This window comes from Toxotes jaculatrix, chromosome 18, assembly GCF_017976425.1.
Source record: "Toxotes jaculatrix isolate fToxJac2 chromosome 18, fToxJac2.pri, whole genome shotgun sequence".
In the NCBI taxonomy this organism is placed as follows: Eukaryota; Metazoa; Chordata; class Actinopteri; family Toxotidae; genus Toxotes; species Toxotes jaculatrix.
This window is the reverse complement of record NC_054411.1, coordinates 10,041,410-10,062,249: the sequence shown is the minus strand read 5'-3', so window position 1 is coordinate 10,062,249 and position 20,840 is coordinate 10,041,410. Positions and strand designations below refer to the sequence as shown.

At 41.3% G+C, this 20,840-nt stretch overlaps 2 protein-coding genes across 3 annotated transcripts; both read left to right on the top strand.

The window, feature by feature from the left end:
- Window positions 1-1,699: 1,699 nt before the first annotated feature.
- LOC121197899 (transmembrane protein 100) lies at window positions 1,700-4,639 on the top strand. 2 transcript variants are annotated; one of them, XM_041061657.1, is made up of 2 exons: window positions 1,700-1,759; window positions 1,896-4,639. In XM_041061657.1, the coding sequence occupies exon 2, from the start codon at window positions 1,984-1,986 to the stop codon at window positions 2,371-2,373; it is 390 nt and encodes a 129-aa protein (XP_040917591.1). In that variant the 5' UTR covers window positions 1,700-1,759; window positions 1,896-1,983; the 3' UTR covers window positions 2,374-4,639. The 2 variants fall into 2 exon arrangements, 1 of the variants encoding a protein (XP_040917591.1); XR_005896299.1 differs by having other exon boundaries at window positions 1,704-3,594; window positions 3,949-4,639.
- Window positions 4,640-9,141: 4,502 nt separating this feature from the next.
- On the top strand, window positions 9,142-19,811 carry ccnf (cyclin F). Its single transcript, XM_041061724.1, has 17 exons — window positions 9,142-9,363; window positions 10,217-10,371; window positions 10,527-10,633; window positions 10,729-10,796; window positions 10,981-11,177; window positions 11,384-11,437; window positions 11,833-11,937; window positions 12,146-12,223; window positions 12,738-12,892; window positions 13,391-13,555; window positions 13,761-13,884; window positions 14,030-14,210; window positions 14,371-14,458; window positions 15,768-15,867; window positions 15,987-16,120; window positions 17,132-17,310; window positions 17,632-19,811. The coding sequence occupies exons 1-17, from the start codon at window positions 9,351-9,353 to the stop codon at window positions 18,081-18,083; spliced, it is 2,355 nt and encodes a 784-aa protein (XP_040917658.1). The 5' UTR covers window positions 9,142-9,350; the 3' UTR covers window positions 18,084-19,811.
- The last annotated feature ends 1,029 nt before the right edge of the window (window positions 19,812-20,840 follow it).

The window sequence follows — 20,840 nt, the reverse complement described above, 5'->3', positions numbered from 1 at the left end:
TGCAACACTGGAGTCCAAGTACAATTCCACAGAAACCGAACAGCGCTACCAAGAATCCACTTCTCTCCTTCAAATCCCCGTTGCTCTTGAATATCTCTTTTCCCTTGCAACCCACCCCTCACAAACACATTCCTCACTTTCCCTCTTTTACTCCTCTTTTGATCATCTCTAGCTCTGTTGCCGACTGAGCTACAGCAGAGATTGTGGAGTTTGCGTGGTCATCGGTTAGGCTGCAGTAAGGTTTCCCCCACTATTCAGCTGGTCTAAGCCAGCTTCCTCTGTCAATACAGTGTCTTAACTAAGGAGCAGTTGTCTTGTGCCAACAGAGGCATGTTAGGCATTTATATGAGAACATTAGGTATCTCTTAATCTGATAATGTGTGCCTTGTGGATATTAAAGGAACAACAACCCTTTTTACCTAATTATGCGGGAGAAACCTGTTGCTAAGCTGAAGTCATGCCAGTGCTTTAAAAATACACAGAGATGTTTTTGAAACCCATAATTAAAGCTTATTGGCTGCTCATCCACATCTCTCCTCTTTTGATACCCAAAATGTCATGGACTATAATTTTAATGCCTGCAAAGTTTCAGAGACATCTACACTGAAGTTAAATAATTTTTTGGGACACGACTTTCATCCACATCAAAGAGGTCTGTTGTCTCATCCCACAGAAACAACCTTAAATACACTTGAAACCACAGTTTGTTAGTGGTACATTTAAACCCCAAAACTGTTCAGCATGAAACTATCATCATCAATATTAAGTTCACAGCTTTCACTTTTCAAGACTTGCAAAGGAAAAAGACGAAACATTGCTATAGTAAATCCAGTAATGCCTGAAGATTAAAACACAGACATTCAGCTGTGTACACACATTTATCGCTCCCTAACTTGGCTTTTCACATGTATAAGATTAGCAAGCTTAGGAGAAGAGAGCTTTCTTGATTGATTTTCTTCAATCATACTGGGGGATTATCTACTACTGGGTAGCCTTCCATTCAGAAAGGACTGGCACCAGCGGTGTGTGTGGGTGGGAAATGAGTGGGGGCAGTTTGTGCTTTCCATGAGTGTCTTTCTGTCACGTGTGGGCATGCTCATTAGTGTATTTAGACTTTCATTATAGAAGCACTGTATATTCAGTGGTCTTCTTTAAATCGTGTGTCTTCAGGTGCCTGCATTCAAATAAAAGGATGACTGTGTGGGTGGTCATAGGATTTCTGTTCTATGTTGATATCCACGCAAGACCTGGTGGGGTTCAGCGGGAGGGCCGTTGTTGTATAATTACCATATGGAGGTGACACATCTGTGCTATTGCAGTGCGGGTTGAGATGCCCCTTGCCCATACGGAAAAAGTAGCTTTCTGATCTGAAATATTAAAGGATTCCCCTCTGTACTCCCTCTGCACTACCTCTGTATTCCACAGGGGAAGCTTTTATACTGCAGAAAAAAAAAAGACTGCAATTGAGAGGCAGTGATGGGGAGATGAAGACAAGAGGGAACAGTTAACTCTTCTCCCCTCCCCCTTCCTGTGCTTCTTCAACCCCTATTCTCCCTGCTTCAGCGTTTGACGTCACACAAAAGAAGACCAATCAAAACACTTGGACTTCCCCATTTTTCTTCCCTAGCTCCTCCCCCTCTGGTCCCTTATATATCCCCCATCACTACGTTCAGCAGAGTGTACAATGTGCTGCCAGAGAGCCAGCAGGCAGTGTACAGAGAAACAGCCAGAGAGGGAGGGAGGGAGAGAAGGGGAAAGTGTGAGTGGATTTCAGCGCTGACTTAGAAGCCTTCATCTGACACGCTCCAGCCATTCCTGCTGCAGTCATTCCTGTGGTCTCATATAGACCTCCTTCTCCTTTCTCTCTTCCCTGCCTTTCTCTTGATCTCTTTCAGTTTCTCTAGGCAGCAGCTGACTACAAACGCGATCCAAGAGGCCAACCGTGCAGCCTGGTTTGAGGATCCATCAGCCCACACCATCAGGATGGGCTGTACAACGGGCCACCTGGCATGCCAGCCTCAGCCCCAGACCAGCTCAGGGCAGGAGGGTCAGGCCCTGGAGGCTGGTGGTGCCAAAGTCCCCGAGGTGCTCTCCTCTCTGGAGCGTCTGTCCCAGGCCACTGGAGGCATGGAGAAGTCCTGGTACCGCTGCATCTTTCCCTTTGGAATCATCTCTTTGGTGATCGGTGTAGCAGGAACGGGCGTGACCTACACCTATAATGACCTGCCTCAGACTAAAGTTGTGTCAGTGGTGCTACTTGTCATGGGTCTTTTGCTGTTGCTTATGGCCACTGCCTGTTGGACTGTCCATAAGAAGAAGAGAAGGAAAAAGAAAGAGGGAGGCTCATTCACCTCTGAGCAGTGTCCCCTGTGAAGCACATGGGGAAAACAGTTATAGGAACTGAGAAATCATAGAGAGTGGAAGGACAGATAGACAGGACACTGAGGATCTGTTTAGTCTGTAAGGTTTGGACCATTTTGGATTGGCAAGGAGGGATCACCAATGCCTCACACTCTTTTATCATCAGACAGCAGGTGTCCAGTGTCAAAACAACCTCAGAGGAGACACACACAAATATGCATTGCACACTGCATGCATACTTACACGCAAGGATACATAGCCCTTGCAGTCCGCACTCACATATGCACTAGTAGTCACAGGGGAAGCTCGCGCAGACACCTAACACGCCATGCAGAGCTGCTGCTGGAGTCAATGCTGTCGTCACTAGGAACGTCAGTCACAGCATTCCTCCTGCCAGGACAGGTGACTCTCCAAGAGGCCAGAAGTGGGCCAAAGATGGCAACCTGATACCCATCCGAAAGAGCAGTGAACCAGCGTCAGCGGCCAGCGTCATTCACTCGTCCTGTGACACCGCAGCAATGTGTTGGGAGCTTTTTTTACGCAATAGGAGAGTGGAACTTGAATCCAGCAGGATCTTAATGGCATCTGTGTGGACGATGAGCTGGAGAGGGCAGAGGACCTGCTGGGGAAGTGGCCGGTTTTTGTCTGCACTCAAATAAAGATTGTGGTGGACTGAAAAACTGTTGGACCTTGCTCATGTGGCCATGTCCGTGCCAAGCAAGAGAAACTTTTATGAAAGTAACATACTCTTCAATGCCTTTTGTAGCTTCAGCTCCACTTTACTAAGGAGTGTGGCTCTGACTCTCTGACTGACTGATTTCCCTCCTGTCAATGTGTGAGTATTTACGCCCAGCCTTGTGTCTACGTGGGGCGCCCCAACTCCATACAGGGCAGGGCAGGATTATTGAAGGACACAGCCCGAGGGGACATGCCACTGCAGGGACACTTTGACTGATCCTGCTCCCCTACAGCCCCTCCCGCTTGGTGCCTTGAGCAAGCACTCATGGAAAAAGGCTCTGTCCCCATTCCCCTGTTTCCATCTGAACTCCTGAGAATTTCTATCCTTGCACTCTCTCTCTCAACCCCAACAGCACTCTCCTCATCTATCCCGTATGCCTTCCTCCATCCTACATCCCCAGTTTCTGATTTAATCTACCTTCTTTCGCTACAGCCCAGGAGGAAGTGTCTTCAGCCTTTTGGCACACAAATGAAGATACACACATTCACTTAAATGTACGCCCCACAGTCCACATACATTTCTTTTTTTTTTCTCTGTGCCAAAGAAAGTAGATATTTCTCTCTCTCATAGTGTAAAGAGCACTGACTAAGAGCGAGTGGCTGATCCCTTCTCAGTTTGAAAATATGGTACAAGGCTGTTCTCTTTTGAATACTGATTGCTGTTCGTGCCCTGAGTGACTCTGGGGTTTCCCTTTCCTACGCCTTTTCTTTCAGAGAGAGCTGGTGAATGTAGCTGCGCTCAGCTCCACATCTGTGAATAGGTGCTTTCTGTTGGTGTGTGGTCTCACAGGATGAGACACACAATGGCATTTTATTCTTGTCTTAAACATTCTCTTTTCTGTCACCCAGTGAAACATGGGATGGAAAACACAAATCATGGAAGAAGAAAGTGCAATGTACAGAATGTATAGAAGCTGAAAGGAGTCAGTCTTCATGTGAAGGACTGTGTACTCGCACTCCTTTACCCTTGAGAACTATCATTGATCACTGTTGTATTGATTCTGGCCACCAGACTAGTGACGCTTGTTGCCGAGTAAAATGTGTCTATGCATTCAGAGGTAGCAGTTAACACACAATGCCAAAGACTGCCCTGAAGGCCAGCTTGCCAATTACAAGGCTGCAATTGCCTGCCTGCTTCAATAGACATGCAATGGATCAGTCCATTCTCACAGCTTTTTAGCTGCTCAGTGTGCATTTAGATGTTCTGTTGCATCATGACTGTCAGCTAATCTCTGTTAGTTTACACAAAGGGAAAGAAAGGAAGAAATAAGAAGGCAATGGTGGAAGACAAAAGCAAAGGCTGAGAAGTCATTCCTTTCACTTTTATGTGGAAGTAGGGAGGCATCCCTCTGGATAGATTGGGGTTTAATTTGAACAGAACAGTATTATTCTTAGGAGATATGATGCATGACTGTACGCAGCAGTGAGAATGCCGAGTTAACTGAATGTGGATTGAAGCTTTTGTGATCCTTTTTCTACTGTCAAAAAAACAAACAAAAAAAAAAACACAACATAACAGATCTGTCTGTATTTGCAAAAACGTGCATTCTGTATGGCCACATCAGTTTCTTTCAAGGTAGACGTTGAAGGAAATGCTCAGTATTTATGAGTATGTTTATTTTTTTTTTTTTTTGTTCTTTTGTTTTTTTTTAGCTCAGTGCACTACCAGTGGTATCCTCTGAATGGTGAGGCAAGAGAGAAGCCCTGGAATTACATCACATTAGTTTATTATAATGACAGTGTAGGAGGCTGTCTCACTTCTCTATCTGTCTCTGCTATCTCCAGGTCTGCTATGTTCGGGGGTTAGTGTTTGTTGTAATCAGAGCACTGTAGAGCTGCCTAGCCACACATGCATTGTTTTGTGCCCCAGTGATTCAAAGGCCAAGAGAAACGCAGAGATTGAGAAACAGAACAGGGTGCATACCCTTTTACTCTGCCCTGAATTTTGGCTTGTGTATCAATGCAATTTTCACATGTATAGTACACATTTACTATGTAGTACATTGTGGTTGCATAGTTGTACTTGCTAATTTTCAAACTGTATTGTGTCAGTGTGTTGTCACCAAAAATTGGTGGCAGGTGACCAGAATTTGTTTGTTAGAGATGTGAAGTGATTTCCCTTCTGCCTTCTGAAAAATAAAAGGGAAAATCTACCTCTCTGCTGCAGGGGAAATATGTCCCTCACAACCAGTAGACAGCCATGCTGTCTGCCTATGCTGTTCGTCACTCCAGTGAGTGACATAAAATATGTTTGTTTGTGTGCCCTCTAATATTTGGTGCTGTATATACAACAATTTTATATTTGTACTGTATATTTCTACTTATGTGTAAATTTTAACTGTTGTATCAAATAAATGTTTTGTGAACATTCTGGTTTGTAGTCATTAATTAAATATAACTACTTTCATTTGGGAGAGTATTCAGAACCATCCAAAGGGTAGCAGCAACATGCTTTATCCCAATAGATCTGGACAGGTCTGAAAATACAGAAGACAGACAGGGAATGGATTTTGAGAAGATGATAGACCAACACTGTTTTGACTCTATTTTTGAATGTCATGCACATTAGATTAGAATTCTCACTGCAATGCCATTAACATTGAACATATAAAACACACTTGGTTGATGAGACCACCTGAGCTTCCCCTGTGCTTGAAATTTCGTTGCTGTATATAGACACATTGCCATGTGCTGCCCTGCCAGCTTGGATGACTTGGTCAGATATGCAGAGACACGTGGGTTGCTTTGGTTGTTATGAAAACAGACTGACCAGTATCAAGCAGAATGAATGAAACCCCCTACTGGCAAAACGATAAAACAGGCATACTACCCTCACAGTGATGAAGATATTCTGCATGTTTTTAACATACAGGTCTGTGCGAGTAAGGCCAGTAAAGCCACTCAGTTCATCAGGAGTTTATTTTATGTTTGTTGAGCAAGAATACATTTTATCATTCGCTGCTATGCTAGGAAATGGCTGTGGGTGTGGAGGGAACAGTGTTTAGGTCTGGATAAAGGGTGGGGAGGCCAGCAGGGGCAAAGTGCAGATGGGGTGGAAGTGGTCAGTTGGATTGCTAGGGTCAGCAGAGATTACAGGAAACCAGATGGGAGCAACTCATCCGCCTCTCAATCTCCAGGACTTGGTTTCAGACCCAAGTGTTCAGCCCTGTTTGGCTTTTATCATAATTTGAATTATATAAAATTGACATCAGTTTAAAATGCAGCGGGTGGAAAAATATGACATTACAAAGTCTGGATACTGGGGTCCGATGACTCTTTTTATGTTCCATTAAAAGTCTTGATCAACAGCATCTTTGCATAAGGCAGTTCTGTCTGTGTATTTGATTAGTCACTGCCTGCTGATGGCTCCAAATGATACCTTTGTGGTGGGATAGAGTTACATTTCACTTCTGCTTCATCTATTAAAGCAGTTGTTTTGGAGACAGGTGTACATGGAAATCACACTTGCCTGGCTAGACAGTGAAATCAAATCACAAGCCGAATGAAATTAAAACAGTCTCAATGTAGGTATTGTAATAAAAACAGATGTGATGAGAAGCTTTTAGATTTAATCACTCAGAGACCTGAGAATACTGGAACAAGAACAGAAGAAACATCAGGGGAAGCTCTTATAAAGTAAACTGCTCAGGTGTCGAGACACCACTCTTCCACTGTGCTTCTCAGATCAGACTCAATGACTTCCTGTGGGAGGCAGCATTTTTACAACAACACATCTTTTCAGTGAAATTATGCTGAGAATTAATGAATGCTTGGGGAACAGAAATTATAGACTTGGACACTTACTGAGCACACTGAGTGTGCTTTCATTGCTCTAATTATTTTCAATTAAGTTTAAACGCACCAATAGGTTTCTTTTCCCTATAGCCATTACTGGTCACTTTGTGTTTTACTGAGAAAATGGCTGAGATGGGTTGGAGTTTCTATGGAAACAGTGGCTACATCCAATTGAGGATGTCACAGCCCCTGCCCCATCTGAGGTCACTCAGCTCCAAGATAATTTTATCATACAACATTTCCAGTAAGACATAAAGCAACTGCCCATGCCTCAACTGCCACAGAGAAAAAGAGCAGAAATTTATTTTCTTTATTCACCATCACACATCTAGGTTCACATTTATAGAAGCTTTTTGAATATATATATATATATATAATAAAATATTATTAGAAACAGCTATTGAGTGGTAGAGGGAATGCTCTGAAACATTAGCTCTGGTAGGTGATGATGAGACTGGATGAGCGGGTGATCAATAGAAAGTCTGAAACGGACAAATGATTGCTTGTGAAAATTTACTCTCCTCCTTTATGAGCCTCTTCTAAAGACCACAATTAAGAGGACACTATTCAGCCAAGAGCAGTTTAGTCACAATGGGGTTCCAACACAAAGGTCTTAATCATCATGTAATTTCCTCAAAGGCAGCTGCGTCAGAGGCCGAACCAGTCTGTTCCTTTATTCGTTTACAACTCAGCTTGGTCACACAAATATTGATGTATTAATGAGTTTTAAGTGTGTGGGGATTGTGTGGTGTGGTGTGTGTGTGTGACGCGCAAAAGGACAAGGCAATGGACATAATGATTTCTTATTGTGCTCCTGTACACAGAACACATCAATAATTTTGTTTGCTCAACCAGGGTTTTCATTCTTTGTGCTTAACCTTTGCTCACACATACTTGGGTTTACTTTGGGTTTCTTTTTATTAACCTATAACCCCTCCAGGATCATAGCAATTGAATCTGCGCTTCCTTGCATCTAAATCTTTTGACACGGTCTCCAAATGTTAATGTGCATTTAGCAGAATATTACAGTTTTCTTTCTTGCTCTTTACTTTTCAAACATGCTAAACCAAGATTGATTGACACTGGTACAATTTCTCTGCCTGAAAGGCTGATGTGTTACAAATGAGAGTGAAAAAATGTAAAATTTAGCCTACATTTGTTAGGTTAAGATGTTGGAGACACAACACAATGACGTGGGCTGGGGTGGGGGTTTCATTGACAAGATTTTATAGAATTGATTTAGTACAGTTTCAATCAGACATTGATCTGATTAATTAAGCTTGAAACTAATTTATTTACAGTTTATTTACAATTGGGCTACAAGGGATGAAACATCATTTACTTCATTTTCATTAATCACTTAAAAACAATATGATAAAAATAGTTATATAACAATTTAAAAACAAACAAATGAATAAACAAGATTAATTTCATTCTCCTCTATGGCAATTGCTACAACTGAGTAAACAGAGGTCAAGTGCTCTATAATATTATTGGAAATTTAGGGTGGTTTAATCATATGAAAAAAAGAGTTAGTTACTACTATCGACTGCTTTTTAAAGGCTCATTCAGATATTTTTAAAAACCAAATATCTTAAAATTTTCACTAAACACTAAATTAATCACAAGGCATTTAGTAGGCCTATTCTCCACCAAAACTACAGTGTTCTTTTCTTAATACACAGAAAGTGTGACAGTTTGGTGGCTTCTCAGATGGGTGGGGTGCTGCTGAGGTTATTTACACTGATGACCTGAGCAAAGTGATAAAGTATTGAAATGATGGCCAAGGTCCTGTTTTTAATTTCTCTGCTTGTTTTTGGGAATTGTACCGTCTATGGGTGGTGTCTGACTGTGCGCCTGTCCCTTTAAACAGAGTACCTTTAAACTGCATTTTCTCTGCAACTACATGTCCCACAATCCACAGTAAATTCTTGTTTCTGTGGACGAGCTTCATAATCAGGTCAACCAATCATATACATTCACTGGCGAGCGCGTACTTCGAAATGGCGTTACGTTGTCCAATGGTCTTCTGACATTTTCCAGTTTATAAATTTCAACCAATCGGTGGGACCGCTTCTCACGCTAACCAATCAAAGAAACATTATGTGGTAGCTGGGCGTCAACATCCTCAACCAATCAGATTGAATATGGAGTTTAAACGCTGAGCGCGGGCGGTCCTAGAGTAGCTGTGGGCGGGTCGAACAAGTGGGACGCGTGCTTGAATTTGAATTCAACCAAGAACTAACAACTAGTTAAGTTATTAGTGAACAACTGCAGCACAACACGGGCAGTGAGCTATATTGCAACACCGTTAACCTTAATATCTGGTAAAATAGCGTGTAATCTTGTATGCGTGTAAGAGTATAGCTGCTATCGTCGCGACGTTTAAATCGCTGCTCAGTGTTGTATCTAAGGTTAAAGGCATCGCTGCTTAAGAAGAGATCACTTCACCTGCAATGAAAGCGGGCGGTAAGTAACTTAAGTCAACTTAAACTTACTTTTTCTACCAGCAATATGGGAATGACTTGATGTAAAGCGTGTGTTTGTGAACCTGTATTAAGTTCTTGCAGTTTGACAAGGTTAGCACTGGTAACTAGCTACTAGCCAGCACAAACGTTAGCTGGGATAGCCAGGGATTCCTCCTGAAAGTTACTGTAAATCAGATGAGGTAATGTTGGCAGTATTTATATTAAATCGTGCCTCATCCTGGCATTTTAAACGTTTGTGGTCATTACAGTATGTTAAACTTCTTGAAACCTTGTCGTAACTTAACGTTAGTTGTATTTGAATCACAGGAGGGAAATTTGGGCGCTCACTTGGTTTGACTTTTCCCAGTCAGATGCTCAGTGCACCGTCACTAGAGAGCTGTTAATGTTTACAGCAGTTTATCACACAACGTTATATGTTTATTTTAATACATCTGAGGCAATCATGTCTCCACGAATTTAAACATTTTCAGATTCAAACAGAGAGTTTGTCTAGACCACCCGGAGGTAACTTACGTTAGTCGTTTTGAATGTGGAGCCATAACCTTCACCTTGGTGTGCTTTACTACCAGCTAACATACTAACTGGCCGCTGATCTGCCTTAAATGAACTGCAAATATTTGTTTGACATTAATGTGAGAATTAGTTTGTCAGCCCTGCACTTAGATGTGAAATTCTTTTGGGTGATTTTGTGTATGTGTGTATGTGTACACTTCAACTGCGTTTCCCCAGCTGCTGTTTCTTGCACTGAAAAAATAGAATCATGCTAAGAAGAATGGAGAACTGCTTGTTAAAGATATATGAATTTTCTAACTTTTAATTCGCTCTTCTTTCAGTAGTCCACTGCCGTTGTTCAAAATGCTACTCGGTTCCGGCACGGAAGCGGGTCCGTAAGCGAACTCCAGCCCTAACTTTGCTGTCTCTACCTGAGGAGGTTCTCCTCTGTGTGCTCCAGTGCCTCTCTGCTGAGGACCTGCTGTCTGTCAGAGCAGTGAGTAAACATGCTCTAACACTCTTACACAACCTCTAGCATGTATGTGCCATGCCATTCCAGATTTGTTCTGGCTCAGCATCTTGTGATCACGTCATATAATGTATCAAATATCTCCTTTGTTTAAGGATTAATGGTCTTACCTTCTGTCACAGGTTCACTCCCAGCTCCGGGACATTGTTGACAACCACTCCAGTGTATGGGCCAGGGTCAGTTTCAGGGACACGTGGCCATCCCCCAGTACCTTATGGCTTTTTGAAAGGTACAGCCAACTCTGTCAAATAAAAACAAAAACTCACTAATGTATCGTTATTCTTCTGTATGGGTTCTTCAATTGAAATCTCTCTCTTCCTTCAGAGCTGCTGAAAAAGGGAATTTCGAAGCTGCTGTGAAGCTAGGCATTGCTTATTTGTATAATGAAGGACGTAAGTCGAACACTCCACTACCTCCTAATTCAACCATTTTCCTCCTTTACTTATGTTTATATATCATCTATCTTGCATGGTTATCCTGGTTAAATAAAGGTCTAATAAAATTAGGAGACATTAAACCCTCTTGGTGAATGCTCTGATTACAGCTCTTCACTTGTGCCTTTTTTCTATCCATCAGCGCTGCTGAGTGACGAGGGGCGAGCGGATGTATGTGGTCGTAAGGCCTCCCACTTCTTTAGCCTGGCAGAGAGCCTGCGCTCTCCCACAGCAGATCCCTTCATCTGGGTGTTCATCCGTCCGCCGTGGTCGCCCACTGGCAGCTGCTGCAAGGCCGTGGTGTTTGACCGTCTCAAGGCTGAGTGTGACAACAATGGAGTAGGTTTTGCTATTTTCAGGAAAATTTAAACAGCATTCATTTTTAGTTTGTGTCAATGGTAGATAACCACTTATAATGGTCCTAACTCTTTCCTTTTCTAATGTTGTAAATGGTTGAGGTTCATGGCAATGAAAATCTCATTGCTATAAACGGTTTTGGAAAAATCTCAAGTGTTCATTAATGTATTTTTCTCTGATCTCTATAGGAGAAGAGGGGGCCCTTGTTGCACTGTTTGGCCAGAGTTTTGCAGCTGTTTGAAGTGAGTATGAAAGGGAGACTGAATCTGACTGTCTGGGTGTGGTTAGCCCAGTTTCTATTAGCCTCTTATCAAAGTGTAGAGCTTTGTGCTGCTGTTTGTCCGACTAGTCATTAGCAGCACAGATGGGATAATTGTTTTTTCCTGTCTTCATAGGACACAGCTGTTGCCTTATGTTCCCTGTTGATTCTCCTTACTCACAGCTCTGGTGTGCTTTGTTACTTAACAGCTTAAATGGAACAATGATTTGTTTTACAGGATCTTGACACACAAGCACTTATGTGTAGATGAGAAAATGTGACAATGATAGCTTTGTTATTATGCAGGAGTGAAACATTTTGTCAGTTTTTTATGTAAGATCTGCCATTCACATCTGGAATCCTGTTACCTTTTTCCAGGAGGATGAAAGACGCTCAGATTCCATATCTATGTTGGAGGAGTCTTCGCAGGCTGGCTGTCTACAGAGCTCCTACCTGTTGTGGGAACACAACCGTAAAACAGCTGTGAGTCTGAATGTCTCATTTAATATTCTTTGGAGAGATACACTTACCTTATTGATTAAGATCACTGTACCTTTTTCTACATTTGAAATTCAAACAGACACATTTGTCCGTAGTATTTGAATTTGCACTAAAATTTGCACGTAGTATTTGAATTTGTCAATTGAGGTCAATTAAAAGGAAAGGTTTGGGGTTTTTTTGCACTGCACAGATGGCAGATCCAGGCAGGTACCTCCAGTGTGTCCGAACCCTCAGAGACTATGCTGGCAAAGGATGCTGGGAGGCACAGGTGTGTGATTAAAGACAGATTGTCTACAGCCAGTACGTTAATGTAGAAGTTCATTTAATGTATTCTTGTGCATATTCAGTCTTGTGATGGCTTTCTGTTTCAGTCGGCAGCATTATTCTCAACTGGTTATTCACTGTACTGACACAAAAGACTGTGAATCGTTTGTCTTTTCACAGCTTTTCGTCTGTCATGTTTTTGTTTCATTTCTCTTTTTTCATTTCCCACTCCTCCATTTGTCCAGAGTCAGAAGTTGTTCTGACTGAAACACCACGAGGCAGTGTCAAGAGGTCTTGACAGTTGTTGACGTCCTTTTCTTTTCTTCATGGCCTTTATAAAGCCCAAGCTGCACCACAAAAACTCTTCTGAGTCACAAGCTCTGTAATTACAGTGGCATACTGTTGCGTTGCTCAACCTTATTGTTGTCTTTTTAGCATAGATCAATTCAATAAGCCGTCGACCCATTTTAAGCCTTTCTGAAACATTTATTTAACACCTTGTGTTCTTCTTTCCCCAGCTGTCCCTGGCCAAAGTGTGCAGCAGTGGGAATCCGTTGGGTTTGGAGCCAAAGGCCTGCTCTGACTTAGTGGCCCAACTATTCACTTCCTCTAATCTGGCATCACGGCACGGTTCTCAGGGCATCCTCAGACGAGGCATCAAGGACACCATGAGGTAGACAGGAACAGAACCTACTATGATTACAATCTGCCGGATGAATATCTTTTGTAGAAAATTGAATGTTCCCATTAGAGTCCTTGTGATGACTCACTGTTTTGATAATCTTAGCTTTCTTTAATGACATTACTAAACAGTAGAGGAAACAAAACACCAGCACTAGTGTGCCAGACACAGGTTTCCTCGAAAATAAAATGAAATCTTTTCCATGTAAGGCAGGGAACATACCACATAGCCTTCAGGAAGATTTGGCCATCATGACAAATTTTATGATCAGATACTGTCTGCTTGTTTAGTCTGGTTGCAGTTAACTTTTACCCTAGATAATCTTAAACATGAGTGTTAAGGACTGTTGGCTCTCATTTCAGTGTAATTAACCACATTTGGATTACTTCAAAAATATTTTGTTTGTTTTAAGACTAGAATATTGACCAATGCACATGATCTGTAATTTCTTTTTGTCCCTCACTCTTTTTTTCTTTTTGCCTCTTTTAGGTACATCCTGGTAGACTGGCTGGTGGAGGTGACCACTATGAAAGACTTCTCCAGCCTGACGCTGCATGTGACAGTGGGTTGTGTGGACCGTTACCTGGCTCTTCGCTCTGTCCCAAAGGCTCGCCTTCAGTTATTGGGCATCGCCTGCATGGTAGTTTGTACACGGTGAGAATGTGCATCCCCTGAAATGTCCATGTTTTAATATGGTTGTATACAGATTACGGGATTATGCGGTGATGATCCAGATTTGTAAATTGTTTTGAATAATCACAAATCAATTGTTTGAATAATCACAAAGCATTTTAATTGTTGATTAAAATGCTTTCTTTTTGTACTTTTATAACAAAATGTTTGGTTATTTTCTTTTCAGCTATATCAGTAAAGAAATCCTGACCATACGTGAAGCTGTTTGGCTCACTGACAACACCTACAAATATGAGGACCTGGTTCGAATGATGGGAGAGGTCGTCTCTGTGCTGGAGGGAAAGATCAGGGTAAGTACACTGAATTCCCCTTTTATGCGGTATTTGTGTTTAAAGGTATATATTTCCCTGCCACAGGATTTTTATGGCACTGAATCTGAACATTGCAGATAATAATTTGACAATAGAAATGGTGATTTTATGCGCTTCCCTTCAGAGCCCCACACTGCTGGACTATGGAGAGGTGCTTCTGTCTCTGCTCCCTCTGGAGAGGCGGACCACTCACCTATTCAGCTATATCTGTGAGCTGTCACTGCTCTACTCTGCTCTCGCCACACCACCACCTGCCAAACTGGCCTGTGCTGCACTACTGCTTACACGAGCACTACATCATTATGGTAATAACACTCATTGACACACTCAAAGATGCATTGTGTCGCCCTTTTAACACTGACAAGTAATGCAAATAGTCTTTTCAAACAATTAGAATTTACAGCCTTGGTTGAATGTAAAGTTTATTTCCACTTTGTCTCATGTCTGTGGTCTCCCTCTCTGCAGCTCCCCTCTGGCCCAGCCAGTTAGCTGACTACACAGGCTTCTCCAAGCAAGACCTTGTCTCTCTTTCTGTGCTGCTCTATGTCAAGTGGTAAGTTTCTCACAGTGTGTGTTTTGACTGGTTTGGTAGTCAAGCAATTTATTTCTCTGATCCTCCTCTTCCTGCTCTGTCAGCCGCTCATTTCAGTCGCATTCACACATAGAGACATCTCTTTGGAAATAAACAGACCAAGCACTTATACCTTTTCTTTTTCATTAATTCACTCCAAGCGAAGTGATCAGCCATGATGACATCAGTTATTATGGGAATTACGTTGATGTTATCATGACCTTGGAAGAGGGAGAGCCGGCGCTGAAATTGTACCTCTTCTTGAAGGGCACATTTCAACTTTATGCCAAAATGTACCACATCTATTGTGACCTTGCTCCAAAAGATAAGTTACTGAATGTCATCCTTTGAACAGGTGAAGTTTGTTTGCCATGTTCCCTGTAGTTATGGATTTGAATAACCAGGGTTAGAAAGGAAAATAGGTTCTGATTGTGCATCTGCATGCACAGGGCTTATAGATTTATACTGTTTTTAATATAAATTATAGGTCCATTAGCTGCATTTTGAGGACGTGTAACTTCTTGTGCACTGACGTGGATCAAAAGTTGGCTCTAATTATCATCCATACAGTCTATACAGAACCTGGTTGCCATGGTTGCCAAGGAAAAGTTGTTATGCCCTCTTAGTATTTTGCATTGATTTCTATATGTTCACTGTTATCTCCCTTTCCCTGCTGTGAGAGAAAGGAATGAAGGTGAACTACACGTATTTAACTTTTCTAACAGTTGAAAAAGTGTTCTGTGTGTGGTCTGGAAGGGGAAATACGAATGTAATTTTACTCTAAGCCACAGAAGATGCCACTGAAAACACTGCACTCTACTTCTCTGTGCTTTCGTCCATGTCGAAAAAAAGAGAATTGATTGGTGATGTGTCTGGCTGTTTTCAGCACGCTCAGCCATATTGATTAGATATAAGATTGTTTATAATGTCTGGTGACCAAGAAAATGGATGACCATTAAGGTTTTAAAGCAAATGGGAAACCACAGAGGGCTGCAGAGTCATAAAAGACAGTAGGAGGCATTTGGGATGGGGGTTGGTTGTGTGTGTGTGTGCATGGCTGTGTGTGTGTGTGTCTGTGTGTAACCATCAGTGAATCACCCACTGAGTCACAGAAACGTGCCTCAGGGTGAGTCACTTTGATAGGTGAGCATCGTATCGACAAACTGTAATTCTCAAATGGACAGGTAATAAGATTTGTCCCCAAGAGTTAATTATAGAGGTGCAGCAAGCAAGGTGGATCAAACTCAGTCATTTTTCCTCTTTCCCCCTCTCTCTCTCTTTCTCTCTTCAGTTTCAGTGAAGATGTTCCCAAAGATTACAGGCACGTGTCTCTGACAGGAGTTAAGCAACGGTTTGAAGATGAGGCCTACCAGCAAATCAGCAAAGAAAAGGTACTTATTATTATTATTATTTTTTTTTTAATTTAAAATTCTAAATTTTATCGCAGAAAGTCTCTGATTGATTATGTGAACCTAACTTGTCATTGATTTTATTTCATGACCTCCACAAGGTGATGGACTTTAAAGAATTGTGTCAGATCTTGGAGATTCCTGAGGTGGAGCCTCAGATGGATCCTCCCAGCCCCACTGGTCAACCAGCAGACATCCATACCTTCCTCGCTTCTCCATCCAGCACCAACAAGAGGTAGGCAAGTTACCAATACACAGGTTCCCCATTACAACACATTAGAGCAGGGTGTTGACACAAAGAAACACTATGCACTAGTGGACAGCTATGAACACTTGCACCATGTAGCGCATAATGCAACACAACCTGTTGGCTGCTAGAAAATTTAATTGGTGCTATTAAATATTTATTTTTTTATTTTATCCTCCTGCTGTGAGCTTTCCCACGCTTACTGGGCGTTTATGGCTTTGTAATGGCACTGGGCCACAGAATAGCTGCTACTTTAAAGCCACTGATGTATAGCATCAACCAGTATGTTCATTAACTTCATTTAACCATTTGAATTGTATCCGTTTGAATGCAGTTTTGCAGTAAGGGCCAGGACTATGTCGACACAATATCAGCCTTTATTTATTGTGGGGTTAATGTACTTGATTGAATTTGATTGTACAAATGATCATATTTTTTGCGTCCATCCCATGTAAGTCAAATTAAGCTATATTTTTGTGTTACTCTCGTCATAATGTGAAAAGCCACATTATATTTATAAAGATTAATAATATAACATTTATTATGACATGTATTTTGTTTAGAATTATTCTTGAGATTTTAAATTAGATAGTAACAGTCTTTCACTGCTCATTACACCCAGCGCGAACAGTCAAATGATATGAGACAACTGTATCAATGGACTGTTACAGCTTGTAAGACCAGAAAAGGACACTGTTAAAACTTCTATACATGACAATCAAATCAATAGAAGCTTAGTATTTATGGCACCTGTGTGACAAGACTTCAAAGACATGCAGAGAATTCAGTTATGAGGAACACATCATTTACTAACAGCAAAGTGACCCCTGCTCCCTCCTCTCCTCTTGCTCATTTAGCAGTTCTTATCCTTGCTGAGCCTCCTGTGCTCCGTGACAAGCAGACTTGTGAACTGTCTTGTCCAGAAGGTGTTTGTTTGTGCCATCTGTGAGATGCTCCAGTGACTCACTGAAACCCACTGCTTGTCCACTTTCTCCCAAGGAGACGCGATGACGGCATGCAGGCCCACAGAGCCAGTTTTGTGGCCACGCCCACAGCAGAGCTGTCCAATCAGGAGGAGATGCTTCTAGACGACATCCTGGACTGGAGCTTGGACACTTCCTGCTCAGGTTATGAGGGGGACCAGGAAGAAGAGAGCGAGGGAGAGAAAGATGGTGATTGTGAGTCTTGAGGCCATTTATTCCAATGTAATAACTAGTCAAACCAAGCTTTTTTGTAAAGCATATAAATGAATCTATACATAGAGGAGAATAATGCATGAGTCAGTTTTCCAGTAGGACATTATGTTACCAGAGATGACTCAGCAGTTGCAATGTGCAGCATAGTAGTAAACCAGCACATACATTTAGGCCTTAATACTTATCAGGCATTGTCATGGACAATTGTGGATGGATGACTGGGTGTATAGACAGTGTTGCAGTTTGTGTAAACTGATCAGAATGACTCACTTATTTAAAATGACACCTCTTATCTTTCAATAGCCTCGATGATGTCCATCCAGCTCCACGCACTGACTGATGGAGATGGAAAACTAGAGCACTGCAGAGCCATGTCCAGCGACGAAGACAGCTTCTGTGAAGCAGAAAGAGAAGTGAACAAGGATTGCAGAGATCAGGAACCCCTCTCCTTCTCTGCAGACCTTCACAGTTCAGGATACTCCTCCGTCCAAAGCGTCAGCCCCTCATCCACGTGCTCCTCCTCCTCCCTCATGCCTTGCTCATTTAAGTCCTTTACCACTTCTTTGGGTGCAGCTTCTGCTAATGCACAGCCAGGCTTCCGCCTGTTGGTGCCCATGCAGAGGCCCCGGGGCACCTCAAGCAAACAGGTGAAGAGGAAGAACTCAGCGGCTCATAGTGGAGGTGAGGTGGAAAGAGAAGAAGAGGATGGGGACGAGGACAAGTATTCTACCAGTGTGGGGTTTCTCAGCCTATAAGAGAGTGGTTATTTAAATGGCCCCAAGCTGTTCACAGACCACCTGCTCAGTCATTATCCTCCAGCACTTTCCTTTAGTTCTCGACGCTGTTCCTCACTCCTGTCAGTTTGCACTGGTCCGTCAATTGCCAGAAGATCAAGAAACTTTGAGGTTCAAGACAATTAAGGGAAAATAAATATATAAATAGAAACTTGCCTTTCTATTACATTTCATTTCATTTTCGAGTTTACAGGCATGGCGCAGTAAAATACCTCTCATGAACAACGACTCACAGTCAGCTCTAAAACCACTGGAACATAACTTGACTTTCCTCAGGACCCTGGTACAATGGTTGCCATTTTTGTTGTTTTATAGCCTTCTACAGCAACCTATCTCAGATCATGTTGGATAGTTCAAAAAGAACCTCGAGGACTCGTTTTGGTGCAAAAGTTTTCATTGGTAAGATCATATTTTGAAAAACATAGCTGCCATGTTACTGTGACTGTTTTGGTTATCATAGTCTCTGATATGCACTGTCTGTACAAGATTCAATGTTGTTTTGGTGAATGTCATAAATAGGTGACTGCACTGTCACTGTCATATTTGATGAAAATGTCTGTATCTGAAGCCTAAAATGATACGACTGTCTGAATTCTTCATGTTCAGTGTTATCCTAAGTTCTACATGTGTTTGCCAAAGGTACTGTGGTGTTGTCATTTGTGTTTTCAGGGGCATGTACTTAAAAAGAAACAGAGCTGTGAAATTAGTCTTTTAGTTGTCTGCATCTTCTATAGTCTTGTTCATATTCACCAGAAAAATATTTTGGATCAATATTCTTTAAAAGACCGATAGCACACTAAACCCATCAGGAACACCACACAGATGTTAAGTGTTGAGATATTAATGCAGTATGTGTAAGGTGTGCTGATGATGGGACTATCCAAGAATCCCCAGCTGGATGAGTATTGTACAAACCTCAGCTCACCATCCGCGTGCTTGATGCTGCACTCATTAACTATTCAGTTCATGCTATGAGGCACCCAATGCAACATGAAACTCTTAACATGCTGATAAGTTGTACTTTACCCACTTTTCCTCCCATCTGAATTAGGTCTAGCACTTTTATCATCACAGTAGGAGCGCAATTCAATGAAATGTAAACATTTTTATGCTTGAACAATCAATACTTAAGTATTTTTGAATGGATTTGTTTTGCCTCCTTGGAGAGAAATGGAAGTTCAGACACTAAAGGAAAATTATTACTTGATGGGGTTTTGAAAGTACTGTATGCCTCATTCAGGACATGGAGTATACAATGTCTAAATGATTGTGACTAACTGTAAATACATTTTAAACTGTTACTCCAGACTGGTTATTGCCTGTGTTTTATAAATGTACATAGTACTATATGTATAAATGGGGAAAAAAAGAAAAAGAACATGCCACTACTACTTGAAATAGATTTTGCTTCATTCCAAAAAGGCAGTTTTCTTTGTGAAACTTCTGTTTTTCTACAGTACAATGTTTCCTTATTAGACATGTGATGTGAATATGTAATTTTTGTATTGAGTTCAAATAAAACAAGCCATCATGCAAGTTTCCTCTCCATGTTACATTTTATTTCATGCCTTTGCCACCACACTGATGTTTAATTTGTAATGGATTTAACCCAATTTGTGTCCTGATTACTTTTAGCTAGACTGTTTGCTGATTCTCATGAACTTATTGCAGTGTGCTGTATTATTCTTTTCCCAACCAAGGTGTTTTTCTTGCACTTAGTGAGAATCATGAGCAATATCAAAAGAAAACATGTTTCCCAGACAAAATAAATTGACTAGTTGAAAGCTCCCTGTTGATAGTGTGTTTGTATATTTGGGCTTGGAGACTGAAAAGCTGAGTTCAAGTTGTGATGAAGGGCTCATCAAAACCAGGTGGCACCATTTAGCAGAATTGTAGGCAAGATTTCAGATATACTGAGTTAGCGGCTAGCTTTTTTTGTGTGTAATTTTGTGTAATTGGAGCATTTCTGTCCAGGAAGTTCCTGTGTTTAAAATGCAGGGATGGTCTGATGAGAATACACTTTGAGTGGTGGATTAAGTACTCAGTTTCCTTACTAAAGTAAAAGGACTATTACCACAGTTTTAAAAAAAATGCCATTACAAGTAAATGTCGTGCTTTGAAAATGTTAGTTATGTAAAATTATGTAAGTATAATCAGGAAAATGTACTTGAAGTATCAAAGTAAATGTATTCTTCGCTGCCAAATAACAGTGGAGTTAAAGAGAACAATATTTCCCTGCAGTATAAGTATAAAATGGTATGAAAAGAAGTACTCAACTAAAGTACAAGGAAGTCAAATATTTACTTAAGTACAGTCCTGATTGTGTAAGAGTATTAGTTGTATTCCACCCTGTGATTCCATTACCGCACTACTGAGTTGCATTATGGGACTTGTAGGATCCAGCCAATTTGAGGCTTGATAACAAGGACTAAAGACAGGATAACTCGGGCTCTCTTAGTTTTGACCTTTTTCTTGTCTTTTGCAAGTCCCCTATATTTATGAAAGTGTATTATTGAGTCACAAGAGTGCTACTTTAGTGAGAAACGTAAGCAACGTAAAAGTAAAGCATTTTTCATGAAAGACCCGCATCTCTTGAGCTAAAGCCATTCTGTATATAATCATGCGTGGAAAAAATTTACTTGTTTCTTCAATGTAGAAAAAAACATTCTTGAAATAATAATAAATAAATGAAACCATGTACAAGACATTTGTAATAAT